Source organism: Cervus canadensis, chromosome 12 (assembly GCF_019320065.1).
Source record: "Cervus canadensis isolate Bull #8, Minnesota chromosome 12, ASM1932006v1, whole genome shotgun sequence".
NCBI lineage: Eukaryota > Metazoa > Chordata > Mammalia > Artiodactyla > Cervidae > Cervus > Cervus canadensis.
In genome coordinates, this window is record NC_057397.1 from 3,666,924 (window position 1) to 3,681,791 (window position 14,868).

General features: G+C 45.0%; 1 protein-coding gene across 2 annotated transcripts in view; it reads right to left on the bottom strand.

Moving 5' to 3' along the window:
* Nucleotides 1-14,868, bottom strand: part of ZFAT (zinc finger and AT-hook domain containing) — a 140,759-nt gene that overhangs the window by 22,575 nt on the left and 103,316 nt on the right. For both annotated transcript variants that reach the window (XM_043483276.1, XM_043483275.1), the window contains one exon: nucleotides 5,131-5,249. In XM_043483276.1, the coding sequence (XP_043339211.1) occupies nucleotides 5,131-5,249 (119 nt within the window). The remainder of the gene's footprint in view (nucleotides 1-5,130; nucleotides 5,250-14,868) is intronic.

Below are 14,868 nucleotides of genomic sequence, written 5' to 3' on the forward strand. Positions count from 1 at the left end.
GTGGCTGTTTACCACGGACCTGCCAGGGACTAGACAGTAACCCTGGCATTTCATACATCCTGTATCCCAATCCTTTTGACCTCTTGAGTGGCAGGAGTCTCACTGTAGACATCAGAACACAGAGGTCACAGAGGTTCAATAAACAATGGATCAAGGTCAAACTGTTTACAGGAAGAGCCAGGAAATCACAAGAAGTCTGTCAAAGTCCACATTCCTTAAATTTTCTTAGAGAAAGTGTCAAACATACACAAGACGGAGAAGCGAACCTCCATGCTCACATCACCACTTCAACAGTCATCACCTCATGGCCAGTCCTGTTTTGCCGATGCCCCCACCACAGTCCACACAACTGCCCTTTGATTTTGAAGCAAATGCAGATGTCATATCAATTTAAATATTTCAGAAGGCACCTCTAAAAGATAAAACTCTTTCAAACCAGAACTACAACACCACCGTCACACTCAGAACACTTAACAGTGATTCCTGAATGTCTTCACATACCTCAGTGGTGTTCTAATTTCCCCGATTCATTTTTTCACAACTTAATCCTACAAGTCATACTTAAGTTACTGAAATCCATATATTAGAACCGTCTGATAAAAGTCTCATAAGACTGGCATTTATAGGCTCTCCTTCCACTCTGACTTTCTCCTCTGCTTATCATTTCACTGTGAAAAGTGGTCACTTGCCGTCAGTTTCCGACAGCCTCTGCCGTCTGCACCACCCGGGGATCACTGAGTGTGTTCCCCGCCCACACTGTATTCCCCGTACACTGACAGTCAGACGAGGAAGCTTAATCAGGCAACCAGTTCCCTTTACAGCAGCAGGACTCCACGGTAAACTGTGTACTTTCATCAGGAGACACTCCGTGATGGAGCGTCTCTGAGCGTCTGCTGTGTTGGCAGGAGGCTGACGGCCATCGCTAGACCCATGATGCCAGTGGAGGGTTGTAAAACAGAGGTCACGTAAATCTTCACTGGTTGGCTGGAACACTTCTACACAAAGAAATCTCTCTCCTCCAACATTCAGTTATTCTGAGATGTGGTTTGTTTAGATGAGGTAGAATAATTGTTCGACTCTGAGCCTTACCAAAATAAGGATTTTATTTACCAAAATAGAGTTGATTCACTATTACTCTGCAAAGGAAACTAAGGAGTTTTCTCCCAGGATTATTATAAACTCATGGATTTAAACACATTTGATGTGCTTCACTCCAGTCTGCAAATACTAACAACAGCCTTAGAGTAATACTATCAACCACTGCTGGTGGAATAACTGGAGAACAGTATGTTTTTTTGCCAGTTCCTTTCACCCTTAGGTTCTAATCCACTGGGGAGGAACAATCCAATTTCTATCTTAAAATCTCTTAAAATAATTCTTCTCTATGTAGTTCTGCCATTGCTTTGACATACCGTTTAGATCCTTGATTTCATTCTCCTCTCACTTTTCAGGGCTTGCTTTTTTAAAGTTCGATTTTGTTTTTATTGTTATATAAAACCAGAGTCAAATCTGCACAGTGGGTCTGCTAAGACAAGTTTAGGTTCTCTTCTAACCCCTCCATCTCATTATGTCTCTGCATTTTCTCCCTTTGAGCCCCTCCCCCTTTTTATAACTATTTGATTTTGAAATAATTTCGCATTTACAAAAGAGTCCCAGATATAACACAGGGTTCCCACACACCCTTCCCCTCCTGTTGACATCTGACATAACCATGGTAGAATGATTAAAACCAAGAAATGAACAGTGGATCAGTACCAATAACCAAACTACAAGCTCTGACCAGATTCCACTGGGGTCCTTTTACTGTTCCAGGATTTAATCCACGATTCCACCGTGCATGGAGTGCTCCTGTCTCCAGAGTCTCCTCCAACTTCCAACAGTCCTCCAGACACTTCTGAGAAGAGCCGGTCAGGTATCTGACCGTCAACATCATTGCACTGTTTGGATACATCTGATGGTTTCTTGTGATTAGGTAGGGGCCAAGGACTGTTGGAAGAGCACCATGAGGTGACGGACTTTCTGATCACATCACATCGTGGGGTACCTGATGTCACTCTGTCCTACTATCAAGAATTCTGACCTTGGTCGCGTGGCTAAGGTGGTGTCAGCCAGGTGTCTGAACTGTGATGTTACTACTTTTCCCTTCATAACTCATAATTATTTAGGGGGAGATATTTTGAGGTTACATCAATACTCTATTTCTCCTCAAAACTTCTGTTGACTAATTCTGGCATTCATCAATAGATCTTAGCTACTGTAATTATTACTATGGTGTTAGAATGGTAACTTTCTATTTCCCTCATTCTTTCTAGATTAATCAGAATTCTTCTGTAGATAAGAACTGTTCCTTCTCCACTATTTGTTCAATCATTTATCAGTATGGATGCAGAGATATTTACTCTATGTTTTGAGTGATTTTTTAGTTCAACACTATCATGATTTACTTTGTTACTCAAATTGTTCCAGTTTGGAGCCGTTAGGAATTCTCTAGTGGATTCCCTGTTAGCTCAGCTGGTAAAGAATCTGCCTGCAACGCAGGAGACCTTGGTTAGATTCCTGGGTCAGGAAGACCTGCTGGAGAACGGATAGGATACCCCCCCCCAGTATTCTTGGGCTTCCCTAGTGGCTCAGCTGGTAAAGAATCCACCTGCAATGCGGGAGACCTGGGTTTGATCCCTGGTTTGGGAAGATCCCCTGGAGAAGGGAAAGGCTAGGAGCTCTCTGGGTTGTCTCCTGTGTCATTTTGACATGTTTCTGTTTTACTTTTGTGGAGCACATGGTTGTTACTTTCTAAAACTACAAAATGCTCCAGGATCACCTTACGTAATTTCTGCCTCTGCCCTGAAGTCAACCACTTTTTCCAGGGGACCCTGGTCCTCTTCTTGGAGAATCCTGTTAGAAACCAAGACCTGGAGACTAGGCACGCTCATTGCCAGTTGGGGTCACTGTTTCTAGGCTCTCTAAGCACAAAAAGCTAAGAAATACATGCATGTATACTAACCATGTATACACATATATCTGGAATTATTTCTGCATAAATCTATTGGTGTACACACACACACACAATCTTCACATACTACATTAATAGAGTTGTAATAAACAGCCTTGTGTAGACACCGTCCCTCATTTTTGTGAGTATAGCCTTGGGACAGTTTTCTAATGGTGGGATTGTTTAGTTAATGGAAAAAGAAGCGCATATGTAATTTCAGTAGATATTGCTAGATTCCCCTTCATAAAGGTCACACTGTTTTGCACTCCCACCAGCAATGTATGAGAATGCCTATTTACTCAGCCTCTCCAGCAGAGATGATGTCTAACTTGTGGATTCTTGCCAGTCGAATAGGTAAGAAATTCTGTCTCTGTCTAGTTTTAATTACATTTATTACATGTGAGGCTGATCACGCTTTCAGAGAGTCAAGGTCATTTGCATTTCTTTTTCTTCATACCTTTCTTATCTCTTGCATATTAGGCTGTTGATCTTTTTCATCAGTATTTCTAGAAGAAGCCTTTTACAACATTAAGATAGTCACCTTTTTTCTATGATACGACTGAAAATAGTTTTTTTTGTCATTTTGCCCCTCTATGAGTTCTTTTACATAAAATTTTAAAAATGTTTTTCATGTGGCTAATTTGTTTTCAATCTTTTTCCTAATTGAATCTGGATTTTAAGTTATAGTTAGGAAGTTCTCCACACTCTCAGATTACAAATAGATTCACTTATGTTTTCTTCTGGTATTTGTAAAATATCTCTGTTTTCACATTTAAATCTCTGTTCTTTTGTTCTAAGTTCTCTCTCTATAAAAGCCATTGATTATTGTATATTGATGTTTTAATCTTCTGCTTATCATATGTAGTAGATTTTCATTCATTGTTAAGATTTTCAAAAACATAATCCTGTATCTACAGAGATATTTCTTCTTCTCTGATTCTTCTGCCTCTATTTACCCTACCTTGTCCAACATAGCAGCTGAGGCCTCCCATGATGTTAAAAGACCAGACCCCCTAGGGCATTCTCATCTTGTTCCCAAATCTAGTGAGAAACTTAAGATGCTGGCTTTTGAGCGGAAACACATATGTTTTTCATCTTAAAGACAGACGCATCAAATTCTGCTTTATTGACTGTTTTTAATCAGTGGATGTGGAATTTTGTCAAATGCCTTTTCTGCATCTATGAAGATGATCATTTCAGTTTTCCCTCTAGTTCTGATACCATGATGGGTTATGTTAACAGATTAACACATTCCCTCCCCCTGGACAACCCTTCCCTTGCTTTCTGGAATAACCCCCACACGGTTGTTGGATTTGTTTCTGAGCCCTTACTCTTAACTGGAATAAACCCACTGGATACTCTGATATGACAGAAATGTCTCAGAAAGTGGTTCTCAGCTGAGGGTCATTTTGACTCCTGGGGAACACTGGCAACGTCTGTGCTTTCTCTCTGGTTTTCACAAATGGCTGTGCTAGTGGATCCTCGTGGGCAGAGGTCAAGGATGCTACTAAACATTCTAAAATGCGGAGTGCAGCCCTCTACAACAAAGAATTGTCCAGATCATAATTTTAGCAGCACTGAGTTTGAGAAACTCCATCTCAGGTAAACTGTAATTTGGTAGTGACCCCTGGTACCTGAAAGAGAAACAGCTACTGGCTTACAAAAAACAGCTACTGGCTTTTACAGAACTCAGCCAGGAGCTGGTTCCAACATCTGACTGGAAAACAAAGGTGACAGGGAGGAGCAGCTGCCTTCAGCTGAGGGAGACGAAGACCTAAAATCAAGCAAGCAGGGCCCTTCTCTGCTCTCTGGGTGGGGACCAACAATATATACCCTGTCGTGCATTTTTCTTTCAGATGCAGTTTCTGAAACTGTGGATTCAAGATAACAGAAGTAAAAATATCAATGAGCCCGATGCAGACATTCATTCACAAACCAGTCTAAACACAACTCAGTGTAAGAAGTCACAACCATGGCCCGGACTTCACCCAGTATACCCCCATCAGATGAGAGACGGGGTTCGAAAAGATGTCCCAGTTTCCCACCAGAAAACCCACTGCTCCGAGGAACGGCACTGGGCTTGCCTGGTTTGTTGTCTGTGCTGAGCAAAGTCACGATCAAGACCAAGCTTTCAAATGTACCTCCCACTTGGGGTCTCCTTCGCTCTCCACCAGCTTCAGGCCGTGCTTGTTCTTCAGGTGCCTGTTGAACTCCCATTTGGTGCCGTAGACGAAGCTGCACACTGGGCACTTCAAACCCCCTGGAAGCACAGACACAGGTCAGAGAGCGCGCACAGCCTTCCGTCCGAACGCCCCAAGCCTGAGAGGGGCGTCCGTCTCCAGTCTTTGCTTTCAACTCAAGCTTCCTTCACTAGTGAACAGAATAGCAGCAGTTCAATATGCTTTTCAGAGCAGAGATTTTAAAACTTAATGCATTTCTTTTCATTTATTGAATCAGAATTTGCAGAGAATCTAATACACACTTAATATTTCAGGTGACAGAGAGTCAAGATGAGTAATATCATTCCTTTGGCCGAGTGGATAAAGTGGCTTAAATCATTTTTTCACATTTTTATTTGAAAATAATAAATAATCTAGAAAGTGAAAAATAACTGAAGAACAATGGTTGCTTTTCTCAATCTCTTTTGTCCTAAAACATTAAGGCAGAGGGCCAGATGCTCAGTCTCCTTCACGTCAGAAGTGAAGCCAGGTATATAAATCCCCACTTGTATATCCCCATAAAGGACAAATGAAAAAGCTGGTCACATCCTTGAAATGTCACTATTTATTTAACTGATTAAATCTGACACATATTCCAGGAAGTACCTGCGTGCTTTAATTAAGAGACTATAAAATTCTAGAATTAAAAAAAAAACAAAAACTGAAAGTCATACAAAGACTACCTATCTAAGATTTTATCAGAAGCAGTAACTAAATTTGGAGCTGGACAAAAATCATTTGCTTATTTGTTCATCTGAAGCACAGCTGGTTTACAGTGAATGCTGTCAGTTTCACCTAAGCGTTAGCACAGGGGAGTGACTGATCAGGACGTGCTCTTGGAAGCAGACTAGTCCCCCGGGAGGCTAGCTGTAGTCCCAGTGGTGCTGTTGCATCCAGTTCTTTGCGACCCCATCAACTGTAGCCCATCATCAGGTTCCTCTGTCCATGGGATGCTCCAGGCAAGAACACTGGAGTAGGTTGCCATTTCCTCCTCCAGGGGATCTTCCCAACCCAGGGACTGAACCCACATTTGCTGCATTGGCACGTGGGTTCTTTATCATCTAAGCCACCAGAGAAGCCGGGCATCAGGCCTCTAACCTACCGGACGTTGAGCAGGCTAGAGTCAGACCTAGTGCTATCAGCATCAGGCCTGCCCCCGAGGGGCCAGGGCAGTGAGATGGGAACAGAAGGCCTCTAACTGGTCTCCCACAGCCACTGTGTGTCTGCTCTCCACCCAGCACAACGACTGGTCCTAAAAACTCAGCTGAAATCACATCTCTCGTAGGTGTAAGCGCCCCCACCGGCTCCCCTTCACAGCCAGAACAAAATCCTAGCTCCTTGCTGTGGCCTCTGACCTCGCGTGGCCTCGTCCCTGCCGCCCTCCCCAGCCCCGTCTCCTCCCCTTCTCCCCCACCCCTCTCCTTCTCTGCCTTCTGCATTCGCCGAGCTCCTTCCCTCCTCCGGACACTGCGGCTGTCCACCTGTCCGCTGACTCGGCCCCTGGTCTCCGTCGGATCTGTGTGCTCTCCTGGGCCCTCCCAGCGTCAGCGTTTATCTGCTGCTCACTGGGGCCCTAAGGAAGGAGGAAGAGGAATTCTGTCCTGATGACAGGCTGTCTTAACAAATTATACAAGAACCAGACAGATCTCACGGGACACATCGCAGAACTGAAGCATCTCTTGGATGCGGCTATGCTGTGCCAGCTCCCCGAATCAACGCCTCGTCAGTGCAGGTTAGAGAGCACCGCTCTGTAACCAGGGCGGCTTGTCTATCACTTGAGGTGGTGGGCGGTTCCCCAGATGGCCACGGGCAGGAATGGCAGCCTGCCCAGGTGGCTGACGGCACAGTCCCTTGAGCCTCAGCCTCTCCACGCTGGGCCAGCACAGAGGAGCACGCAGGTGCGACAGAGACAGCGGCCAGAGTCAGCGCAGAGAGCGGCCTGCGTGTGAGCACTCAGTCGCTTCCGCTGTGTCCAACGCTTTGCGATGCTATGGACCATAGCCTGCCAGGCTCCTCCGTCCATAGGATTCTCCAGGCAAGAATAATGCCATGCCTTCCTCCAGGGAATCTTCCTGACCCAGGGCTCAAATAAACCTGTGTCTCTTTTGTCTCCTGCCTTGGCAGACGGTTTCTTTACCGCTAGTGCCCACAGAGACTGGCAATGGTTACCAAATCCTGAATTTCTAGAACATTCTACAGAAAAGGCAGCTTAGACAGTTGTTTTCTGAAACTCAAACAGACTGCACTTTTTTAGGCAAAATCAAATGAGCTTGTTCTTTCTTGCCCAGAGGATAATTAAACTTAGTTCTTAATCTTCTTTGTTATTGCTTGTTCATCATCTAAAATGATGCATTTTCTTACAGTCATCTTTTAAAACCCTCCAAGGCACGAGAACCACCACCTTGTCTTTGGGTTAAGCTGACGCTGCTTCTATAAAGACTTAAAATGTGGCAATGAACACAAACAAACTACTGAAGGTTAAATTTAGGCTTTAAAATGAAACTAAGGATTCCTTCTGGGCTATTCTTCAATGGAAACTAATTTAGGGAGAAAAAACATCCTTATATCATGGTTAAATTAAAATTAATATGAGAATGCCCCCACATCAATTAAAACTCCCACCTTTATCACGGTGGCTTTAATTAAAGAACAACAAATGGAAATATGTAATATAGATGGAAGGTGTAACTGTGCCAGGTAATTGACATCAAAACTGAGAAAAATTAATTTTCATTTCAATTCATTAAATGCTTAGGCAACACTTGGCAAAGGTCACGGGGAGACCTAGTGAGTTTCCTTGCAGCCCTGATATTAAGTGCACCCCATAAAAACCACAACCCGCCCTCCCTGCAAGTTGCAATCTTCCTCACAAGGAAAGACGAACCAAGCCAAAGGACAGAATTTCAGGAGCAATTTGAAAACTCCATCATGGCATCTTTTGTTCTTTTTGGAATTCAATCTATTCTGGAGGAATTTCAAGTGTTAAACTATTTTCACTCCTTTGCAGTGGCTGACGTTATTGAAAATTCAATTTCATTTTCAATAATATAACTCCCAGAATGGCATGGACACTTGGTTGGACAGTCAGGAGATCTGCACTTGTCGCTTGGCTCACGTGACTCAGAACCACTTCCTTGAATGCTTGGGTCTTGGGTTTTTGGGTTTTTTTTTCTCCCATGAAGGCAAAAATGCTAAAGCTTATATCCTTATAAAAGGCAGTGTATTAAGTCAGAAGAGAAATAGCATATGACATCCCTTATATGTGGAATCTAAAAGGAAATGATGCAAATGAACTTACAAAACAGAAACAGACTCATAGACTCAGAAAACAAACTTATGGTGGCCAAGGGGAAGGGGCCGTTAGGGAGTCGGGATGACCATGGACACACGACTACATTTTAAATGGATAGCCAACAGGGCCTATTATATAGCACAGGGAGCTCTGCTCAGCGTCATGTGGCAGCCTGGATGGGAGGGGAGTTTAGGGGAGGACAGATACACATACACGGATGGCCGAGTCCCTTCACACGGCTATATTTTAAATGGATAGCCAACAGGGCCGATTATATAACACAGGGAACTCTCTGCTCAGTGTCATGTGGCAGCCTGGATGGGAGGGGAGTTTAGGGGAGAACAGATAGACATATATGGATGGCCGAGTCCCTTGGCTGTTCACCTGAAACTACCACAACATTGTTAATCAGCTGTACCCCAGTACAAAATAAAAAGCAAAAAAAAAAGAAGAACAAGACAGTGTGGGGCCAGCAGAATAACAGGCTCCCTAGAGATATTCATGTCCTAAACCCTAGAACATGTGAAAATGAAACCTCAGGTGGCGGAAAGGATCTCAGAGGTAAGGATCAGGTAAGGGGCTGGAGATGGGGCAATTATCCTGCACCATCTGGACGGGCCCAATGTTATCACAAGGATCCTTCTCAGAGCGGGCAGGAGAGCAGACCCCAGCGCCATCACCTGACAAAGAAAGGCTACCGGCTTTGGAGATGGAGGCAGAGCCAAGGACTGCAGACAGCCTCCAGAAGCTGGGAAAAGAAGGCATCCTGCTCTTCAGACTCCAGAAGGAATATCTGGGAACCTGACTTGAGCCCGTGACACCAGCTTGGGCTCCTTACCTTCAGAATGGCAAGATAATAAATCTGTGCTGTCTTAAACCACCACCAACCGTGTGGTCATTTGTTACAGCAGCAATAAGAACCTAATACAGACGCTCAGGGGTGACTGGACCAAAGGCAGCTTAATGATCCACGGAAAGTGGACACAGAGGACTTTTATTTTATTAACATGTGAAACACGAAGTCGGACTTGGGGAAATACTGCAGACGGAAAACAAAGTGCATTTGACTCTGAGTCAGGCTGAGTCAGAGCTTAACCAAGGTCTCCCTCATCCCTTCTGGTCCTCCCACACACTTTTCAAAATCTTGGTGATCTGAGATCCTCTGGACAACCAGGGAAGGGCTGGAAAGAGAGAGAGAGGTCCCAGAGTCAGCCTTGGGCCAGGTTAGCAGTCAGACCTGGAGGCAAAGAAGTAAGACAAAGCAGACAGCTCCCGCGTGTGTAACCTTTCAGCACATCCTCATGTGATCTCGTGTGACCACCAGCAAATGCAAACCAGTCCTCAACAGGACCACATCTCCTCTTCTTCCTCCTCCTCAACAAGTGCACAGTTGAGACTCACGTTAGGGGACACAGCCCACCCGTGGTGAGAAGCCAGATTCTGAATCAGGACCTGGGTCTGGCATGATGACCTGCACTGTGTAGCTGGGGTCCAGTCCTTTCTCCTCTCTGCACCTCCTCATTTTAAAATGGGAACGATGATGCCAACCTCATGAGAGATAAGGCAACATAGAAAATAATGACCAACAGCACAGCATCACATCACTGGAAGCATCTTAGGGATCTGAGCCCTAATAAAAACAATTTCAAAATAAAAATGTCCAAAAATCAAATAAAGGACTCTAGGTTAGCTGACTGTTTCTGGATTTTTTCTATACAATTTTCCCCGAATCTGGTGTGGAAGGGCTTCCCTGATAGCTCAGTTGGTAAAGAATCTGCCTGCAATGCAGGAGACCCCGGTTCGATTCCTGGGTCGGGAAGATTCCCTAGAGAAGGGATAGGCTACCGACTTCAGTATTCTTGGGCTTCCCTTGTGGCCTAGCTGGTAAAGAATCCACCTGCAATGTGGGAGACCTGGGTTCAATCCCTGGGTTGGCTGACAGTTTCTGGATTTTTTTCTATACTACTTTCCCCGAATATGGTGTGAAAAAACTAAGACATGAATGTACATCAAAGGTATGGATATACACGTTTACACTCTTAATATAACTGTTCAAAACAACACAAAGATTTCAGCAGATGCCACAAACTAAGCCTTCTCTGGCCCTCTTCCTCATATCTTTTTTTATCTCATTTACCTCCCCCCCTGCTCAATGACTCCTTAAAACAAGGGACCTGAGATAAGGTTCACCACCAGAGAGAAGCAGTGAACTTTTCTCCTATAGCAACATGGGGCCTGTTAAAAGGAGCGCATACTTTCTGTTAGAAGATCAGAACACGGAAGAGCTGCCCAGGCTTCATCCCCAACCCAGAATGACAACAAATGCCACCACATCCCAGTGCCTCGCACAGTGTGGGGAACACGATGAGATTAAGATACCCTGTGAAGAAGGCAATGGGATAGACACGATAAGGAACGTGAGCCATTTACCAGGCGCTTGCGACACGTCAGGCACCGTCTGGGAGCTTCGAGAAAAGATCTCATCTTTGCAAACTGATGCTCGGAGAAGCTGAGCAACTGGTCCCGGGGCCACAGTGATCACAGACGGGCTCCAGGGCTGTGCTCCCGACCCTAGACTTGTGCCAACATCCTGGGGCGCCTTGAAGGAGGGCCGTGAGGTCCCCGGAAAAGGACCAGCCCATCTTTACCAGGCCATGAGCTCTGGGAACAAGCTTGAGAGTTTGTGACGCTGAGCACCAAACACCTGATGCCTCTCACAACCTCTGGTTTTAGTGAACCAGCTCTCGAGCTGGCTTCATCAGGCTGTTTAAGAGGAGGAAAGAGGGAGGCCCACTGAAGCAATACAACAGGAAAATGTATATTTTGTGGGAAAATGCCTCAAATCCGTATTAATGAACAAGTGACTGGCAGAGAGGAATAAATAAGAGATTGATCTGCTTTCAAAACATCAGAAGTAGATAAAACACAAGCAGGGGATAAAGCATTTACACAGCATTCAGTACAAGTCTGACTGCCAGGAAAGTGCTGGAGTCCGAGTGCCTCTGGCTGAGGCCCAGCTGGCACGCGGCTGGCACACGGCCTGTGCCCCCAGGACCAGACGTGTGCTGGAGCCTGTGGGGACCAGCTCAGTAGCTGTCTGGGCACATCCCCGCCCAACTCAGCGATATCACATGGGAAGCTTGACATTGGCCCTGGTGGAAATACTCACAGCACAGAAACTGGAAAATGCTACAAATCAGCACCCCATCCCCCGCCTGGGAAAGCCAGCTGGTGAACATTTCTAAAACACGACGGGCAGATGCCCCAGCAGCCTCCACTCCAGGGCTCGTGGAAAAGGACCCAAACTGCAGGGAAAGCACCACAGTCCCTTCCATGAGAAACCTGCCCGAAGCGGAAACCTCAGCCTTTTAGGTCCTCTCCCCGCCTCCTCTACAAAAGTGCTTGGGCCCCCTCTGCAAACCCCTGAGCCTGGGGCAGAACCATCCTTCTCAGCAATCGATGGCTCCCGTGTGTCACTATTTCAACACAGCGGATGGACAAGGAGTCCCTGCACTTGGTTTCAGGAGACTGCAACATCATTTTGAGAAAACTACATTTATGATTTTTTACATTTTTTTTTAATTTTAGAAATACTTTTTAATTTACTTATTCAGAGGATAATTATTTTACAATATGTTTCTTCCATACATCAATATGCATCGATCATAGGTATATGTGTGGTTTTTTATTATGTCATTTTAAGACCTATTCCTCTATCTCAAAAGAAGAAATTATAAAGTCCCAGGAAAATAATTTTTGAGGGGTTGGTAGAAGAGGAAAATAAAACCAAACAAGGATGGGGAGAATTACATGAAATTAATCAAAAGAAAATGAGAAAAGTCCCAGTGAGTGATCCCAAACGACTCAGCATTATAGTCCTATTTATTCAGCCCCACCTTCTCCCTCTCTCCTTCTCTCCCTCAGATGCAAGGATAGAAAGAGCGGTGTGCTCTTGAGGGCTCTGAGCTGCACTAACCCTTAACCAGCTCTCGGATTTCAGGGACAGTTCTCCTGCCAAGACACAGAGGCATGGTGTCTCCTATGAGCCAGAACACATTCCATTGCTTCCTTCCACGTGAGTCTCTTGATGGAAGCATAGCAAAAATAAATAAATACACACATGATGGCCAAAAATAGCCCTGCAAAGATTAGAAAACCCAGGGAATGCCAACTGATTATAGAGCAAGTTAGAAAGTTAACTTAGGGCATGAAGAAAATGTAGGGCATGAAGTAACTTGACTTCAGCACATTTTGTGCAAGGTAGTAATGAAAGTCTGAAAGCAGGGAACTATGACAGAGGCATCAATCAGATCCCCACACCTGTCCCAATGACCAAGTAAACGTCTATTTCCCGCCAATCCAGCCTAAGAGTGTGAACGATGTTGAAATGAATCGCTAGCCCTGTACTCCAATTATTTACTGTGACTTGAAGGCAACCTAGGAGAAGGGGAGGACAGAGGATGAGATGGTTGGATGGCATCACCGACTCGATGGACATGGTTTGAGTAAGCTTTGGGAGTTGGTGATGAACACGGAAGCCTGGCGTGCTACAGTCCATGGGGTCAAAAAGAGTCGGACATGACTGAGTGACTGAACTGAACTGAAGGCAATCCACCCTCTCTTCTGTGATTCCTGGACAGCGGGGTCCTCAAAAATGATACACCGCCTCTAGAAGCCTTAGCATATTTTAAGAAAAAAAAAAAAGAAAAAGAAAAGAATGCAAATGTACTAAGTGCCAGACACTCAAGTGTTCTTGTTTCATCCTCCTGTGATCCTGTGTGATAGTGGCTGTGAGCTCCAGGCAAGGTTCGAGGCCACTGGTGGAGGGTGGGTAACTTGCCCTAATGGCAACACTCCAGCCTGCCCTCCAACTCCTAGAAACTGCCTTTAATGCCAACACCAGGCACATGCCCCCATTATCCCAGATGGATGACTTAAAATTATCCGAGTTTTCTGCTGCTCGTCTATTTCTGTACATAAGCCCTGTCACCGGAAGTGCTGAAGGATACAGTCAATTTATTTGTTTTACATTAGGACACCTTTCATGGTGGTTACAGCAAGTAGAGCTTCAACCACCAGGGATGGTGGGGGAGGGTGGGAGGTTTCTAAAATGGTCTTCAGCTTCAAAGAGTCACAGGATCCAGGAAAGAGCAACCACTGATGCACTGCACACTGCAATCATTTTTCAGCTGAATTACCGGAGCACAGATATGAATACAACAGCATTTCTATGTAGCAACAGCACGTGAGCAAAACCCTCGCAAATGGAAATGTGACCATGTTTTGAAAAACCCCCAAACTTTTCAAAGATATTAGAGTTTTCATTCATTCTCTTTAGTTTAAATGTTCTAAATCATTTCTTCTTTTCAGGAGGAACATGTAATCTGAGCACTCACATATTTATAGGTTAAGAATCCCACCCATAAATGTGCTTAATATAGTGCTATTTATAATTGCAGTAAAAGGAAAATCTAGAAACCCTACAATGTTCAACAACAGGAGTATGGTTAAATATAAAGTAGGGTGGGGCTTTCCTGGTGGTCTGGTGGTTAACAATCTACCTTCCAATGGAGGGGACAGGTGTTTCATCCCTGATCAGGGAAACTAAGATCCCACATGACTCAATCCCATGTGCCCAACTACTGAGCCTGTGTGCTGCAAATGAGACACAGCGCAGCCAGAAAAGCAAAGTAAATGAATATTTAAAATAAATAAAGTGGGGTGTTCCCCTGCAATGCTGTACCGCAAAAGCCCTGAGAAGTTGAAGTAGGAAGACGGCATGGCAAAGGAAAACAAACTGTGCGTGTTAACCAACGTTAAGTAAAGAAAGTCAGCCACGAACTTTCATTTGTGCAAAAAGTGTGCATGGACTAAGGACAAAAGGCCGCACAGTTGACCCTTCGAACCCCCAGGTTCCTTATCCTGTGTGGGGCTGAAAATGCAGACACCAACTGTTCTCTGCCATTTTCCACAAGCCACTTGAGCATCCTCAGACGGTGGGACCCATGAGGGCCCTGGGACTGAGCCCCTGCTGATAACAAGGGACGCCTGGGAAGGGTGGTAAAATGTATCACTTTTTTAGTTTAAGATTTCCATCAAAAGTGAAAGTGTTAGTTGCTCAGCTGTGTCCAACTCTGTGATCCCGTGGACTGTAGCCTGCCAGGCCCTCTGTCCATGGGATTCTCCAGGCAAGAACACTGGAGTGGGTTGCCATTCCCTTCTCCAGGGGATCTTCCTGACCCAGGGATTGAAACCAGGTCTCCCATACTGCAGGCAGATTCTTTACCGTCTGAGCCACTGGGGAACCCCTACGGTTTCCATTAAGGTTGCTGTAATATGGTCCTGGCCACAAGTAACACTGACGCTCA